The sequence below is a fragment of the Oryctolagus cuniculus genome, chromosome 18 (assembly GCF_051225735.1).
Source record: "Oryctolagus cuniculus isolate XC-2025 breed Fujian yellow rabbit chromosome 18, ASM5122573v1, whole genome shotgun sequence".
Classification (NCBI taxonomy): Eukaryota; Metazoa; Chordata; class Mammalia; order Lagomorpha; family Leporidae; genus Oryctolagus; species Oryctolagus cuniculus.
The window spans coordinates 42337951-42354732 of record NC_142884.1 but is presented as its reverse complement, the minus strand read 5'-3'; the positions used below and the strand labels follow the sequence as shown (position 1 = coordinate 42354732).

General features: G+C 51.0%; 1 protein-coding gene across 5 annotated transcripts in view; it reads left to right on the top strand.

Moving 5' to 3' along the window:
- Positions 1-16782, top strand: part of ABCC11 (ATP binding cassette subfamily C member 11) — an 88550-nt gene that overhangs the window by 64930 nt on the left and 6838 nt on the right. For all 5 annotated transcript variants that reach the window (XM_089319355.1, XM_089319352.1, XM_089319353.1 and 2 more), the window contains 4 exons: positions 7849-8035; positions 12461-12550; positions 13985-14174; positions 16133-16292. In XM_089319355.1, the coding sequence (XP_089175481.1) occupies positions 7849-8035; positions 12461-12550; positions 13985-14174; positions 16133-16292 (627 nt within the window). The remainder of the gene's footprint in view (positions 1-7848; positions 8036-12460; positions 12551-13984; positions 14175-16132; positions 16293-16782) is intronic.

Genomic DNA, 16782 nt, shown 5'->3' with positions numbered 1-16782 from the left:
CCAGCATCTGTTGTTGGTAGATTTCTGAATGCAAGCCATTCTCACCGGGGTGAGGTGGAACCTCATTGTGGCTTTGATGTGCATTTCCCTGATTGCTAGTGATCTTGAATATTTTTTCATGTGCCTGTTGGCCATTTGGATTTCCTCTTTTGAAAAATGTCTATTGAAGTCCTTGGCCCATCTCTTAAGTGGGTTGTTTGTTTTGTTGTTGTGGAGTTTCTTGATTTCTTTGTAGATTCTGGTTATTAATCATTTATCTGTAGCATAGTTTGCGAAAATTTTTTCCATTCTGGGGTTTCTATTCTGTTCCATTGATGTATCCATCTGTTTCTGTACCAGTACCATGCTGTTTTGATTACAACTGCCCTGTAGTATGTCCTGAAATCTGGTATTGTGATGCCTCCGGCTTTGTTTTTGTTGTACAAGATTGCTTTAGCTATTCGAGGTCTCCTGCATCTCCATATGAATTTCAGCATCATTTTTTCTAGATCTGAGAAGAATGTCGTTGGTATCTTGATGGGTATCGCATTGAATCTGTAAATTGCTTTTGGGAGAATGGACATTTTGATGATGTTGAGTCTTCCAATCAATGAGCATGGAAGATTTTTCCATTTCTTGGTATCCTTTTCTATTTCTTTCTTTAAGATTTTGTAATTCTCATCGTAGAGATCTTTAACGTCCTTGGTTAAGTTTATTCCAAGGTATTTGATTGTTTTTGTAGCTATTGTGAATGGGATTGATCTTAGCAGTTCTTTCTCAGCCATGGCATTGCCTGTGTCTACAAAGGCTGTTGATTTTTGCGCATTGATTTTATATCCTGCTACTTTTCCAAACTCTCTATGAGTTCCAATAGTCTCTTTTAGAGTTCTTTGGATCCTCTAAATAAAGAATCATATCATCTGCAAAGAGGGATAGTTTGAGTTCTTCCTTCCCAATTCGTATCCCTTTGATTTCTTCTTCTTGCCTAATGGCTCTGGCTAAAACTTCCAGAACTATGTTGAATGGCAGTGGTGTGAGTGGGCATCCCTGTCTGGTACCAGATCTCAGTGGAAATGCTTCCAACTTTTCCCCATTCAATAGGATGCTTGCGATGGGTTTTTCATAAATTGCTTTGATTATATTGAGGAATGTTCCTTCTATACCCAATTTGCTTAGAGTTTTCATCATGAAAGGCTGTTGAATTTTATCAAATGATTTCTCTGCATCTATTGAGATAATCATATGGTTTTTCTTCTGCAGTCTGTTAATGTGGTGTATCACATTGATTGATTTGTGAACATTGAACCATCCCTGCATTCCAGGGAGAAATCCCACTTGGTCTGGGTGGATGATTTTTCTGATGTTTTTGTATTCTATTGGCGAGAACTTTATTGAGGATTTTTGCATCTATGTTCATCAGGGATATTGGTCTGTAATTTTCTTTCAATGCTGCATGTTTCTCTGGCTTAGGGATTAAGGTGATGCTGGCTTCATAGGAAGAATTTGGGAGGATTCCATTTTTTCTATTGTTCTGAATAGTTTGAGAAGAATTGGAAGTAGTTCTTCTTTAAATGTCTGGTAGAATTCAGCAGTGAATCCATCTGGTCCTGGACTTTCCTTTGTTGGGAGGGCCTTTATTACTGTTTCAATTTCTGTCTCAGTTATGGGTCTATTTAGGTTTTCTATGTCTTCATGGTTCAATTTAGGTAGATTGCATGTGTCCAGGAATCTATCCATTTCTGACAGATTTCCCTGTTTGCTGGCATACAAGTCCTTGTAGTAATTTCTGATGATTCTTTTTATTTCTGTGGTATCTGTTGTTATGTTTCCTTTTTCATCTCTGATTTTATTGATTTGGGTCTTTTCTTTTTTTAGTTAGTTGGGCCAATGGGTGTCAATTTTTTTTTTTTCAAAAAACCAGCTCTTCGCTTGGCTGATTTTTTGCAATGTATTTTTGGATTCAATCTTGTTGATTTCTTCTCTGATTTTAATTATTTCTCTTCTCCTACTAGATTTGGGTCTGGTTTGCTGCAGTTTTTCTAGATCCTTGAGATGTGTTGAAAGCTCATTTATTTGGTTCCTTTCCAATTTCTTCATGTAGGCACCTATTGCTATAAACTTTCCTCTCAACACTGCTTTCGCTGTCTCCCATAAGTTTTGATATGTTGTGCTGTTGTCCTCACTTACTTCCAGAAAGTTTTTGATTTCTTCTATGACCCAGTGTTCATTCAGGAGCATGTTGTTCAGTCTCCATGTATTTGCATACTCTCTAGGATTCCTGAGTTGCTAATTTCCACCTTCATTCCACTGTGGTCTGAGAAGCTGCATGGCATGATTCTAATTCTTTTAAATTTGCTGAGACTTGCTTTATGGCCTAGTATGTGGTCAATCCTAGAGAAGGTTCCATGTACTGATGAGAAGAATGTAAAATCTTTAAATGTAGGATTGAAAGTTCTGCAGATATATGTTAGATCCATTTGGACAATAGTGTCGATTAAATGTGCTGTTTCCTTGTTGATCTTCTGTCCAGTTGATCTGTCTATTTCTGAGAGTGGAGTATTGAAGTCCCCCAGTACTATTGTATTGGAATGTAAGTCTCCCTTTAAGTCCCTTAACATATCTTTTAAATAAACCCGTGCCCTGTAATTAGGTGCATATACATTGATAATAGTTACATCTTCCTGTTGAATTGAACCCTTAATCATTATATAGTGTCCTTCTTTGTCTCTCTTAACAGTTTTTGTGTTAATGTTTATTTTGTCTGATATTAATATGGCTACACCTGCTTTTTTTTGGTTTCTGTTGGCATGGAATACCTTTTTCCAACCTTTCACTTTCAGTCTGCAGGCATCTTTGTTGGAAAGATGTGTTTCTTGTAGGCAGCAAATAGATGGGTTTTGTTCCTTAATCCATCAAGCCAGTCTGTGCCTTTAACTGTAGAGTTGAGTCCATTAGTGTTCAACGTGACTATTGATAAGTAATTACTTTGCCCTGCCATTTTCCCAAAGATATTTTCTAATATATGCTTTGAATTCCCTGTGATCTTTTGCTGTGAGGTTTCCTTCCTTTACCTTCTTTCATATTGATGGCTGTGTTTCTGTGTTTCTCTGTGTAGCGCATCTTTAAGCATTTTTTGCAGGGCTGGATGAGTGGCGACAAATTCTTTCAATTTCTGTTTGCTATGAAAGGTCTTTATTTCACCTTCATTCACAAATGAGAGCTATGCAGGATATAATATTCTGGGCTGGCAGTTTTTCTCTCTTTGTACCTGGGCTATATCTTGCCATTCTCTCCTAGCTTGTAGGGTTTCTGATGAGAAGTCAGCTGTGAGTCTGATTGGAGATCCTCTGAGAGTAATCTGACGTTTCTCTCTTGCACATTTTAGGATAATTTCTTTATGTTTCACTGTGGTGAGTTTAATTACAACGTGTCGTGGTGAGGATCTCTTTTGGTCATGTTTATTAGGGGTTCTATGAGCTTCCTGTACTAGGATGTCTCTGTCCTTCTCCAAACCTGGGAAATTTTCTGCTAGTATCTCACTAAAAAGGCCTTTTAATCCTTTCTCCCTCTCCATGCCTCAGGAACTCCTAGAACCCGAATGTTGGGTTTTTTAATAGTATCTTGAAGATTCCCGACAATATTTTTTAGATTTCTAATTTCCTCTTCTTTTCTTTGGTTTGACTGTATACTTTCTTATTCTCTGTCTTCTCCTTCTCCTTCTTCCTCTTCTTCTTTTGACAGGCAGAGTGGACAGTGAGAGAGAGAGACAGAGAGAAAGGTCTTCCTTTGCTGTTGGTTCACCCTCCAATGGCCGCCGTGGCCAGCGCACTGCGGCTGGCGCACCACGCTGATCGGATGGCAGGTGCCAGGTACTTATCCTCGTCTCCCATGGGGTGCAGGGCCCAAGTACTTGGGCCATCCTCCACTGCACTCCTTGTCCACAGCAGAGAGCTGGCCTGGAAGAGGGGCAACCGGGACAGAATCTGGCGCCCTGTCCGGGATTAGAACCTGGTGTGCCGGCGCCGGAAGACGGAGGATTAGCCTATTGAGCCGCAGCGCCGGCCTTGTTCTCTGTCTTCTAAGTCCGATATTCTCTCTTCTGCTTCACCCATTCTGTTTTTAAGGCTCTCTAATGTGTTTGTCTTTTGATCTATTGAATTCTTCATTTCATTATGATTTCTCGTCACTTTCACAGTTTCATGTTCTACTAGTTGTTTCATTTCATTTTGATTCCTCCTTAATATTTCATTTTCGCGAGAGAGATTTTCTATCCTGTCCATTAAGGATTTCTGTAGTTCAAGAATTTGTGTTTAAGAACTTCTTAATGTTCTTATCAATTTTTTGAGATCCGCTTCTTGCATTTCTCCTATCTCATCATCTTCATAATCTTGCATTGGGGTGTCTCTTTTATTTGGGGGGCATCATAGTGACTTCCTTGTTCTTGTTACCTCGGTTTTTGCGTTTCTTGTTTGGCATTGTGGAGATATACTTTGGTTTCTTCGCTGTGGTGCTTTTTCTCGTTATACTATGACTCTAGATTGATTGGACTGTCTGCTTTTGATGGATCCTTACAGGCTGTGATGGGTGTAGCCAGAGAGCTCTGTTTGGTTCTTCAGGGTTATGGGTGTGCCAAAGGTGACTCACCCAGATTGCTCTCTCACTAGCTTGCTCTTTTTTTTTTCTTTGACTCAGTTGGGAAGTAATTCTGCACAGCTGAGTGGAATTGAGTTTAGTTGATGTATGAAATCTGGCCCCTGTGGGTATTCATCTGCTCTACCCCTGGGACCACACAAAGAGTTTATGCAGCCCTCAGTGTGGTCTCAAATTTCTCTGCAGTCTCTCACCGGGTTGCCAAGGTTAACGAGTTTGTGTACTCTATGAGTTCTCTCGCCCCCCACCCCCCTCAGATTTTCACAGTATCGGTTCTTTAGCTCCACACTTTCACTAGGTCCTAACCTCCTGTTATTTCTCCCCTCTAGAGTCAGGTTTTTTCTGCTTGGCTGATGGCGGGCGCCACTTTATGTGTGTCCAAAATGGTGCCTGCTCTTTGTCTTGCTTGGCTTTGTAAGGTGAGTGTAGAGAAAGGCTAGTGTCCGTGTCAGTTCCCTTATTTATTCGTTTTTTTCTCTCCTCCAGTCAGCCTGGTGAACTTTCCCCAGTGGGGCTTCAAGCCTCATTACCTCTAGGCTCTTTGCCTTTCCCCACCAATGTCTCGGGTTACCGAGGTTTTTGTCTCACCTCCCCTTCCTGTGTGGGCGCAGACTCTGTGGCTCGGCTTCCACACGGTGGGCGACCTTGCTCTCCCGGTAGGTCCTCTGTGTCACATCCACTAGATCCAGAAGAGTTTCTTCTGCAATTTTTTCCTGAGCCTTTTCCTGAGACTATGGTAACTCCACTTTTATTAAACTATCTTTTCCCGGACTATCAGTGCGCGCCCTCACTATTCCACCATCTTGTCTCTGCCCCCATACGGATTTCAGTAGTTAGTGGATTTGCTTCTGATTACTTCTATGTAACCTTATGAGAAATTTTTTGAATTCCATTTCTTCTGTCTCATCATCTTCACAATCTGGTATTGAAATGCCATGTTCTTTTGGGGGTGTCATGTTGTTTTCCTTATTCTTGTTTCTTGAATTGGTGCAGTTGTTCTTCAGCATTCACGGAGATACTCATTGGTTGTCTCCTCCTCCTCCTCCCCCTCCTCCCCCTCCTGCTCTGGCTTTTATCTTTGTACTATGACTGTAGATAAGTGGACTGTCGCTTTCAGTGAGTATCTAGAGGCTTGTAGTGGGTGTGGCAGGAGCTCTGTTCATTTCTCCAGGGTTAAGGGCATGCCTAAGGTCACACACCCAGGTTTGGTGTGTTCGTTTCTTTTTTTTTTAATTCTTTTTTTTTTTTTGACAGGCAGAGTGGACAGTGAGAGAGACAGAGAGAAAGGTCTTCCTTTGCTGTTGGTTCACCCTCCAATGGCCCCTGCGGCTGGCGTGCTGCGGCTGGTGCACCACGCTGATCCAATGGCAGGAACCAGGTACTTATCCTGGTCTCCCATGGGGTGCAGGGTCCAAGTACTTGGGCCATCCTCCACTGCACTCCTGGGCCACAGCAGAGAGCTGGCCTGGAAGAGGGGCTACCGGGACAGAATCCGGCACCCCGACCGGGACTAGAACCCGGTGTGCCAGTGCCGCTAGGTGGAGGATTAGCCTAGTGAGCCGCGGCGCCGGCTCGTTTCTTTTTTTTTTTTTTTTAATCAGAAGGGAATTTATTCTGCTCAGTTTAGCTCCTCTTCTCAAAGGAGATCAGTGCCTGAGCGCTAGCCCCAGTGGGTATAATATTCATCTGCTCTGTCCCAAGGACCACACAAAGAATCTGTGCAGTGCTCAGAGTGTGTAAGCTCAGATTCCCTACCAATGTCTCTCACCAGGTAACCAGGACTGCCCGAGCTTGTGGCATCTCCCACTGAGACTGCTCAAAGTCCCAGCCACGCTGTGAGTCCTCCCACACACTCTCAGTTTTTTCACAAACCCAGGACAGAAGCCTCACACAGTCACAAACTCCTAGCCCACATTAGTTCTCACCACCAGTCAGGAGTCTTCACTTGGCTGGTTGCCAGGTGCAGACACGAGCAGGCACAGCTGTTACATATGTCCAAAATGGTGCCTGCTCTATCAGCTTGTTACAGGACGCCATTGTAAAGTGATCCAGGAGAAAGAAATGCATCCGTCCCATCCATTTTTTTTCTCTCCTCTAGTTTGGCTGGTGTACTTTCCCTCACAGGGCTCCAAGCTAAGGTTCCCTCTAGGCTCTTCCTGCAGCTTTTTTGCCAGTGGCTTGGGCTGCTGCGGTCTGATCTCACCTCACTTTCCAATGCTGGTGTGTAGGTTCTTGGCTGCTGGAGTCCTGAACTGTGAGCACCCACGCCCTCCACGTAGGTCCACCATGTCCCTCTGATTTAGGTAGAGTTTCCTGTGCTGTTTTCTCCCTAACTCTTCCCTGAGACTACACTCTCTCCACTTCTTTTAAACTATCTCCTCCTGGACTAGAGCAGTAAGCTCCCTCCCTACTCCAGCATCTTGGGACCAACCCGGTTTAATAAAAATTCTAAAATAAATTTAAGTCCAGCAAAAACACTACAGTCAATAACAGTATAGCTTGAGGATTGACATGGAAGATCACCACAGTGATGTGTGCAAGCTGGGATTGGCAGCTCTCTTTTGGTTGGAAGTGGCAGAAAAAAATAATTCAAACTAGCTCGAAAAAAGACTTTAAAGATAATAAAATATTAACCATGGCTAAATTAGGGAGAGGATACACAGCTATCTGTTAAACTGACCTCCTCATTCATTTGTACTTAAAAAAAGTCTATAAACAATAGGCAGTGGGGAAGGGGGTGACTCATCTCTACCGGGTGAGACAAATGAAGAAACACAGGTAAGTACTCACTTCTGGAGATCCTTGCTCCCAGCACCCTCCACAGGGCTGCTTTACCATCCAGGGCTCGAGGGCTCCCTGGCAGCTCCACTCTGCCTTCCTGGGTAGCAAGATGGTTGTCTCAGACCTTCCACAGCACCTACTGACTGGGCTGTTCCTCCTGAACTCACCCATCTTGGCCTTTATTCCTTCTCTTTGGGTTATCAGGGTCACCAGCCCATCCCTGAAGCACCTGCTCTAGGCCTACTCCTCAGTCTGGGCCAGGATTCAGTCCAGCACCACCCATATCCACTGTGCAGAAAGGGATCCTCCCCCAGCCTAAGATGGGATTATGTCTGTGAGAGTGGAGAGCCGGGCGTTGGAGGGAGCAAGCAATGTCCACCCTGCGGAGACCCTGGCTTGGACAGACCATGGGGTTTTCTGTTGTGCTTTCTTACTCAGGTTTAAAAGGCTGACGGACGCACAGAATAACTACCTGCTGCTGTTTCTGTATTCCACACGCTGGGTGGCTCTGAGGATGGAGTTCATGACGAACCTGGTGACCCTGGCTGTAGCCTTGTTCGTGGCTTTTGACATTTCTTCCACCTCCTATTCCTACCAAATCATGGCTCTCAGCATGGTGGTGCAGGTGAGGGAGGCGTCCTGGGCTGGGCCTCTCTGTGGCCTGGGGTCCCTGGATGGACTCAGGGGGACCACGGGCAGTTGGTTTCATTCTGGCCACCTGTGCTCTTAGGGGTTGTGTACCTGGTCTTTGACTTTGGCTGTGTTGCTGTCTCCATGCGGTCCCCTTGAATTGGGAAGTCTGTGTGTAAAGGGACTTATTGGAAATCACAGCACTCGGGGAGCGGAGGGGAGCTCCTAGGCAATAGAGTCCAACACTCTGCTTGTTCAGATGGGGACACAGAGGCTCTGGGAGGGGCAGGAGTTGTCCAAGCAGAACGTTAGTAGAGCCCCCTGGTTTCCCAGATCTGGCTTTGTCCTTCACTGCTCATGCCCTGAGTTGTTAGGCTTCTCTGGATCCTGGCAAAGGTGGGGTGCCCAGCCCCTTCCCTGGATCCTCTGCAACTTGAGTGTGCATCAGACATGAAATGGGTTCTGGGGGGGATGACAGGGGACCCAAAGATTCTAAGTCACAGGACCCTGGAACCCAACTCTGTAAGAACTTCTCTAGGGGCTTGTGAGATGGTGACCTGTGCATCTCATGGCCTGAGTTCTATAACCATGCACTGGGGGCAGGGGCGCGGACATGGCCGTGGAGAAGAAGCATCTGCTCAAAGTTTATCACGCAGAGGCCCACAGAAGGGCTGAGCAAGGACTGAACAAAAGGCCAGAGGCAGCTGCTTCAGGAGCTGTGCTCTCCGCAGGGCTTATTCGGAGGTCCTGTGGCCTCCTCCCCAGTCGGCCTGGGACTTGTGTGTGTCCCACAGAGCTCCAGCAGTCCCTGATGCTCAGGGCTTGTTCTGGGCATGCCAAGAGGCTCCACTGGGCTCTTTGCTGAGCTTCTGCTGCAGGTTCATACTCACACACACACGTGTCCTGCATATACACACACACACATCCTGTGCACATACACATGCTTACACATGCTCTATGTACACACACGTTCTGTGCACACACACGTCCTGTGCAAACACCTGTGTCCTCTGCAAATACACGTGTCCTGTATACACAAACATGTCCTATGCACCCACATGTGTCCTGCATAGGTGGACACAGCCTGTGCACATACACATGTCCTGTATACACACATGCATCTTGTTTGTGCACACACATGCTTATGTACACACATGTTCTGCACACACATTCCTTTGTACACATGTGTCCTGTACACATATGTCCTATGCACACACAAGTGTACTACATATACACACACGTTTTGTGCACAGACATGCATGCTATGCACATACATCCTGTGTGCACACACATGGTTCCTGTGCACACACACAAATCCTGTGCACAAACTTGGGTCCTATGCACACACATGTCCTGTGCACACACACACACATACACGTCCTGTGCGCCCAGAGGACCTTGCAGGTCCCGCAGTGTGCAGACTCCGACACGTGGCCAGCACAGGACAGCAGAGCTCACCGGAAGCTGATGCCGAGAGGCCGCCGTGCCAGGTGCTTGCCAAACATTCTCCCTTTTCTGTCTCACCACGCTGCACAGACAGCGAAGTGGGCGAGACCGGGTGGTCGGCCACGCCCAGGTCCCAGCCGGGCTCTGCCAACGCCCAGGTGCTGTGCAGCTCTGGGTAATTTGTTAACCTCTCCGTGCCTGGGCTTCATTTGCCAAAGGCTGAGCGTGTGAGGCACGTGAGAACGCGAGGGTTACTGCAGGCCCGGCCTGCACGCCCAGGGCACGCTCACCAGTGCTGTTCCCACCGCAATAAAGAGATGGCCCCCGCTCCACAGCCAGAGAGGATAACCCCAGTGCAGGACTGCTGCAGGGCTGAATTCGGACTCACCAAGGCCCAGAATGCCCTGGGGCTGCGTGGCCCAGGCCGGGAGCGTGAGCTCAGGGAGAGCGCAGGGTTCGCGTCGCCAGGGCTGCTCCCCGCAAAGCCCTATGGGGCCGCACGGAGGCCCGCCCTCCCAGCGAGCACCGCGCGCACGCACGCATGCACGCACGCGCGTGCTCACTGGGGGTTCCAGCGCTGGGTGGGCGCTGTCGAGCTGCACCAGCTGCCTCCCCGCGGGCCGTGGGGTCGCTGTTATGGCCCGATCTGCTGCCCCGGGGTGGTCGCTCACTCCTGGCCGCCCTGCCCTCGGTGCCTTCCGGCCCACCCTCCACACTCTGGCGTGGCCTCCACGGTGGCTCTCATCCCGTCAGCGCCTCGTTTGGAAACCTCCGCGTGCTCGGTGGTCTTGGGGCGGACCTGAGCCGTGGGGCCTGAGACCCTTGAGGGCCAGGGGCCATCTGGCTCCAGGACCCCCACAGGCACACCCCCGTGAGCCAATGCCTCCCTGACATCTGCCTGCATGCGTTCCCGCCTTGGGGAACAAGAATCGCATAGCACGTTGCTTTGTGGCCCTAAGAACTTAATACATAAATGCCAGAAATGCCTCTGTGAAATGGCTGTGCCAGGCTGGGAACTTACTAATGTAACGAGAAGGCTGGGTACAGTTGCTCTACTTCACAGCATAGCATGAACCCATGACACTCCTGCTCTGGTATCCACAGGCTGGCTTTGTCCTCAATGTTGTTTACTCGTGGCCACAAAATGGCTGCTGCAACTCCAACAAACACATATTTACCCAAGAACAGCCAAAGGCTAGAGCAGGGACCCTTTTAACCACATGTCCTCTTTTGAGGATGAGGGACAGTTTTCTGGAATCCTCCATCTGACTCTTCTACATGCTTCATTGGTCAGAATTGTGTTAGGGACCCACAAGGAAACCAGTCACTGAGGAGAGGAGTAGAATGAATGAGGTTGGCTTGGGTTAACTAAGCTTCCCCAGAGCACAAGGTTGAACACAATGGAGGGTGTGCTGGAAAGGCAGCCCCAGTGTCTGATACCCTGGGTGATCGGAGGCAAGGCAGCCTCCCACCCACCTGGCCTCCTGTCCCCGCTTGGGTCACAGCACTGTCCACCTTCTCGGACTGTTCCTCCCCTTCCCACCCGCTCTGCCTCGGCCGCAGCCTAGCGGCTTGTACCTTGTCCATCCCTGGGTGCTTCTGCCCTTTGCTACTCTCAGGGATTGCATAGGCTGTTTCCTCGGTTTGAAACACACGTCTCCAGCCATTTCCAGCTTTCCAAGTCCTGTAAAATGGGGCTCCAGTGCTGGCTCCCAGGAGTGTGGCCGCCCCGCCTGGGGACTCTGATGACCTCGCGTGCCAGCTGCATCGTGGAGGGTATCTGTCAGAACTTCCCTGCCGACCTTCATATCCCCGTCCTGCTGGGAACACCTTAAGGGCAGGCCTGTGTCTGCTGAGCTTTGGGGCAGAGAGCCTGGCCACCCAGCACCTGGCACAGAGCCCTCTGTGAGAGTTTGTTGAATGAATGTATTGCGAACTCATTACCCAGCAGCCTCTGTGCATCCTGCGTGCCCACCTCTAGGACCAGGCTGATGAACAGCACAAAGACTGGGGTCCTGGTCCCAGCCCCACCTCCAGTTTCCGGATGATTCTCTGTGCAGCATTCCTTCTCTATGGGCCTCGGTTTCTTCACCATTTTATTAATTTGAAAGACAGAGTGACAGAGAGAGAGACATACAGAGAGAGAGAGAGAGAGAGAGAGAGAGAGATCTTCCATCTGCTGGTTCACTTCCCAGTGAGGCTGGGCGAGGCCAAAGTCAGGAACCTGGAACCCCATCTGGGTCTCCCACGCGGGTGCCGGGGCCCAAGCACTTGGGCCGTCTTCTGCTGCTTTCCCAGGTGTGTTAGCAGGGAGCGGCGGAGTAGGAAGCCGAGCAGGTGGACACGAAGTAGCTGTCTGATAGAGGATGCCGGCGTGGCCGCCACACGGGCCCTGGTGTTCTCCCCTTTGGTGACGCCAATTCCTGCAAGTGTCTCTACTTCTCTAGCCAGAAGGCAGGGACCCAGGCGAGGACTGGGCTGCAGGCGGCTTATTGGGGAGCCACTCTTAGGGAACAGGAAGCAGGGAGCTGGGAAGAAAATCTGCCAGGAGAGCCAAGGAGGTCCCTGCAGAGGTCGCCAGGGCTCCTCTGGGGCCCCCTATGCGGCGGGATTGTCCCTGCATTTCTCCACGGGCTCCTGTTCCCCACAGGCTGAGGGTTGCTCTCTGGGTGCGTGCTTGGCCCCCCAGGTTTCAGGCACACTTGCACGCGTGCTCAGTGGGCTCCTGGCACTGTGGCCCAGAGCATCTGAGCAGGAACCAGGAAGGTGGCAGAGGAGGTTTGGGGTGGGGCAGCGCCTGTGGGGTGCACTCTCCCCGACAACTGCCCACCTCTGTGGCCACTGAACTCAGAAACGGGCTGCAAGGCACCATGGGCCTGGGTTCCCTGCATGAGGGGGGGCGTTGCCTTGGTCTGCGGGGGCAGGAGCGTGGTGAGCGCGAGCGCACCCCAGCAGCCCCCGCCCTTGCTTCCAGCTGGCGTCCAACTTCCAGGCCACGACCCGGACTGGCTCGGAGACAGAGGCGTACTTCACGGCTGCCGAGAGGATACTGCAGTACCTGAGGGTGGGTGCGGGCCTGGGTCCCCCGGGGTGGGGGGCGGAGCTCTGCCGGGGGGGCGTGGCTTCTGGGACCTCTGCCAGGTCCTCCGGCCTGCTGCTGCTGTGGGATTTTTCTCCCAGGAAGCAGCCGGGGCTCCTGGCCTTTCTTCCCTTCGGTTCCTGGAGCTGTGTTCAGGATCCCGAAGCTCCTCCTACCGGCTATCCCCTTGTGGACACACCCCTGTCTTCGTGGGTGCAGCGGGGTACCAGCTGCTCTTTGCAGAAATGAGGAGTTTGTCTGAGGACAGCAGTTCTGATGGCGATCCTGGTCGCCTCTGTGTGTATCTAAGGCACAGGTTCTGTCGCCAGATTGCCTGCCTTCAAATTCTGGTTCTGCCACTTGCACCAGCTGTGTAACCCTGTGCGTGCCATATGGGAACTCTCTGTTCCCTGTCTCCAAAATGGGCAAGGTTAACAGTGCTTCCTCCTCGAGTTCTTAGGGAGATGCAATCGTGCAGTGTGCGTGCGGTGAACCCCATCCGCAGCTGGTGGAATTATTAGCCCCATTATCTGGATGGAGAAACCGAGGCTTTGGGGGGCTGAGCCTCTTGCTTTGTGACAGCACACAGACTTTCGCTGGCAGAGCCCTCTGAAGCTGGACCTCCTGCCCCATCACGGGAGAGAGAGAGAGAGGTCTTCCATCCACTGGCTCACTCTCCAATTGGCCACAACGGCCAGAGCTGTGCCTATTTGAAGCCAGGAGCCAGGAGCTTTTTCTGGTCTCCCGTGCAGGTGCAGGGGCCCAAGCATTTGGGCCATCTTCTACTAATTTCCCAGGCCATAGCAGAGAGCTGTACTGGAAGTGGAACAGCTGGGACTCGAACCGGTGCCCATATGAGATGCCGGCACTACAGGCAGTGGCTTTACTTGCTACACCACAGCGCCGGCCCCAGCTGTGTGATCTTAACACAACGTTCAGCTTGTGGGAGTCCCTGTGTCTTTGCCTGTGGAATGTATCTGAAAAGGCCCAGCTCACAGGATGAGCAGAGAAAGGCAGAGAGAGAGAGAGAGAGAGAGAGAGAGAGAGAGAGAATGTACCAGGGCTCTGAACTTTAAAGCACACCCTCTAGGGGCTCCTTATCTCTGCTACCCTGGATTCTATTTCTTTAAAGCCTCACACAATGAACAGGACGCTCTCCCTGTTAATAGCAGGGGGCTGCCTACAGGGCTTTCTGCCTGCTGGGATAAGATGCTGTGGGTTTCAGGGGAGGCAGGCAGGCAGGTGTTCCTCCTGGGGTGATCCTCTCATCACACAGCAGCACCTTGACCTTGGCCCAGGGCCGGCTGGGACAATCGCACAACCAGCAGCCGGAGGCCGGCAAGTCCACAGGAGGTGGGCAAAGACGGAGAGTAACCTCTTGATCTTTCTCTCTCTTTCTTGTTTTCCTTTAAAACTAAGCTGTGCGTGTCTGAGGCTCCTTTGCACGTGGAAGACGTGAGATGTCCCCCTGAGTGGCCACAGCGTGGGGAAATCACATTCCAGGATTATCACCTGAGATACCGAGACAACACTCCCATCGTCCTCAAAGGCATCAACCTCACCATTCGCGGCCAAGAAGTGGTGGGCATCGTGGGAAGGACGGGCTCAGGTGAGCTGAGCGTCCCGGCAACATCCTGTGTTCGCCACTGGGGGCGCCTGAGTGTCCCGTCCCCCACTAGCGCTCCAGCCTCACTCTGCTCTGGGCCCTGTGCGAGGCACTCACTGATGGGCTGGACCCTCAGTCCTTGCTGTCGTGGGGGAAAGTAGCCAGGGTGCCAAGGAGTGAAACATGGAGTGATGGGCGGGGGGGGGGGGGAGCTGCCGCTGTGGGGCCTGGGCTCTGGGCCAGCGCCGGAGCACAGACGCGCAGGGTGAGCAGGGGCTGGCCAGCGGTGGGCAGAGCGGGGGATGAAAGCTGAGTCGTCTTCCTCTCTTCCTTCCTCTCCTTCCTCCGTCTTCCTTTTCCTTTCCTGACCTCTGTGCCTCCCTTCCTCTCTGATCACCTCTGGGGGGACCTGGGCAGATTGTCACTCGCCTCCACCTGGGTACCCCAGAGCTGCCCTGCGCAGGTGGCGGGTGGGGGTGGCTGCAGCCTTCCTGGGTCTGCCTGCGGGGTGACGGCTCCCCACTGTGTTCTTTGGTGGGTTCCTTCCTCTTGACCTTGAACTCCACCAGCTGCCTGAGGTCTGGGACAGAGAAGCTCTCAGCAGGCTTCCCCCAGGGCAACAGGACTCAGAGCTCCTCCCCCTCAGACCTGATGGGTGGCATGGATGTGACTTGTGAGGATTGGGCGTAGGAAGGGGAGACTGCTGGGCTGTCTTAAAGACAAAGCCACACTCAGCTCTGGCTCTGCTCCTGTTGCCTGCTTCAAGTTCCAAGAGAATTCTTGTATATAGGATCTTAGGGTGGATTTTTTTTTTTTTTTAATAATTATTGATTTATTTAAAAGTAGAGTTAGAGAGAGAGAGAGAGAGAGAGAGAGAGAGAGATACCTTCCACCTGCTGGTTCACTCCTCCAAAGGGCCATGACACACATGACTAGGCCAGGCAAAAGCCAGAAAAGCCTGGAAATCCATTTGGGTCTCCTACATGAGTGTAGGGACCCAAGCACTTGGGCCATCCTCTGCTGCCTTCCCAGGCACAGTAGCATGGAGCTGGATCAGAGGTGGAGCGGCTGGGACTCGAACCATTGCTCCTATGGTTTGCTGGCATTACTGGTGGCAGCATAACCAGCTGTGGCGCAACATCAGTCTCCCCAACACCACTTTTTTTTTAATATAGGAAAGAAATTTAAAAATATAGCATGGTGTGTGTGTGCAAAACCCCACACAGACGTGGGCTGGCTGTTAGGCTGTCACAAAACACACCAAACACCAGAGTTTATTGGGAAAACCAGCAGATCGGAGGGAAGAGGCAAAGAGGGAAAAAGGAAGAGGAGAGTATAAGAGAGAGACAGAGAGGAGAGGAGCTAGCGAGGAGAGCAGAGAGAGACAAGAGAAGAGAGAGTGAGCAGGAGAGAGCAGAGAGCAGGAAAGAAGAGCCACGAGAGAGGAGAGAGCAGAGAGGAGATGAGAGAGAGAGAGAGAGAGAGAGAGAGAGAGAGAGAGAGAGAGAGAGAGAGAGGAGAGAGCCACATGTTCAGGAACAGGTCCTTTTAAAACTTTGCTGGAGGGCGGGCAGGGAAGCAGGAGCATCGAATCCCATTAGGATGGGGGTGGAGCTTGACACCAGTGGTTGGGCTGTGTTGGCCACCTGGCTTCCAGCAATGGCAGCAGGGGCTAGAGCCTAGGATGGTGTCAGGGTGTAGGTTGCACCATAGATAAAACTGCACCATTTTCCTAACACTGGCGGGGACCCAGGAGTGCTGTCCATGCCCCCTACGCCGACTGTAAGAACACTGCCCCCCTATATTGACTGTAAGAACTCTGCACTGTTAGGAGCAGAGACACTGACCCTCTAACACTCTCGGGGCTCACAATGACCACACATGGGTGCTGGGGGCGCGTGGCAGGTGTAAATGCCAGGGAGGCCTCGGGGGACGGAGCCCCACTTGTGTCTTGCCCACAGGGAAGTCCTCCCTGGGTACGGCACTCTTCCGCCTGGCAGAGCCCACAGCTGGCCGGATCCTTATCGACGGCGTGGATGTCTGCAGCCTTGGCCTGCAGGACCTGCGTTCCCAGCTTGCTGTCATCCCACAAGACCCAATCCTGCTCTCCGGAACCATCAGGTGCGTGCAGGGGCAGAGGAAACTGCCTGTGGGGAGCCACAGCCTTCCAGAACCAGCTGGCCAGTTACCTGCACTGGGCTGCCACCCTCTCCTTGGTTACGCTGGGCTAGGAGGGGACACTAGGACTCACCCCAGCCAGCGTACTGAAGGGCTGCTGAGGACGGACCAGGCTCAGGTACACACAAGGCCACTTTGTACACCGTCACGTCCTAGATGAAAGCCAGGTGTACTTGGATTTCTTCAAAAGCTGATGACATTGGTCAACTTTCAGGACACCCCATGGAGCACCTGCCCTGTGGCTGCCATGGTCTCTGCCCACAGCTGCACAGCCTCCCCTCCCTGCGCCCAGAGCCTGCCCCTGCCAGGGTTAGGAGGTGCGGCTTCCTCCAGGGTGCCTGGCCCCAGCCCAGGGGACTTGAGCCAGGCCCAGGGACTGCCTCTGGCTGCCTCTTCATGCGCTGTCTCTTTGGAAGCCACCTCAGGACTGAGC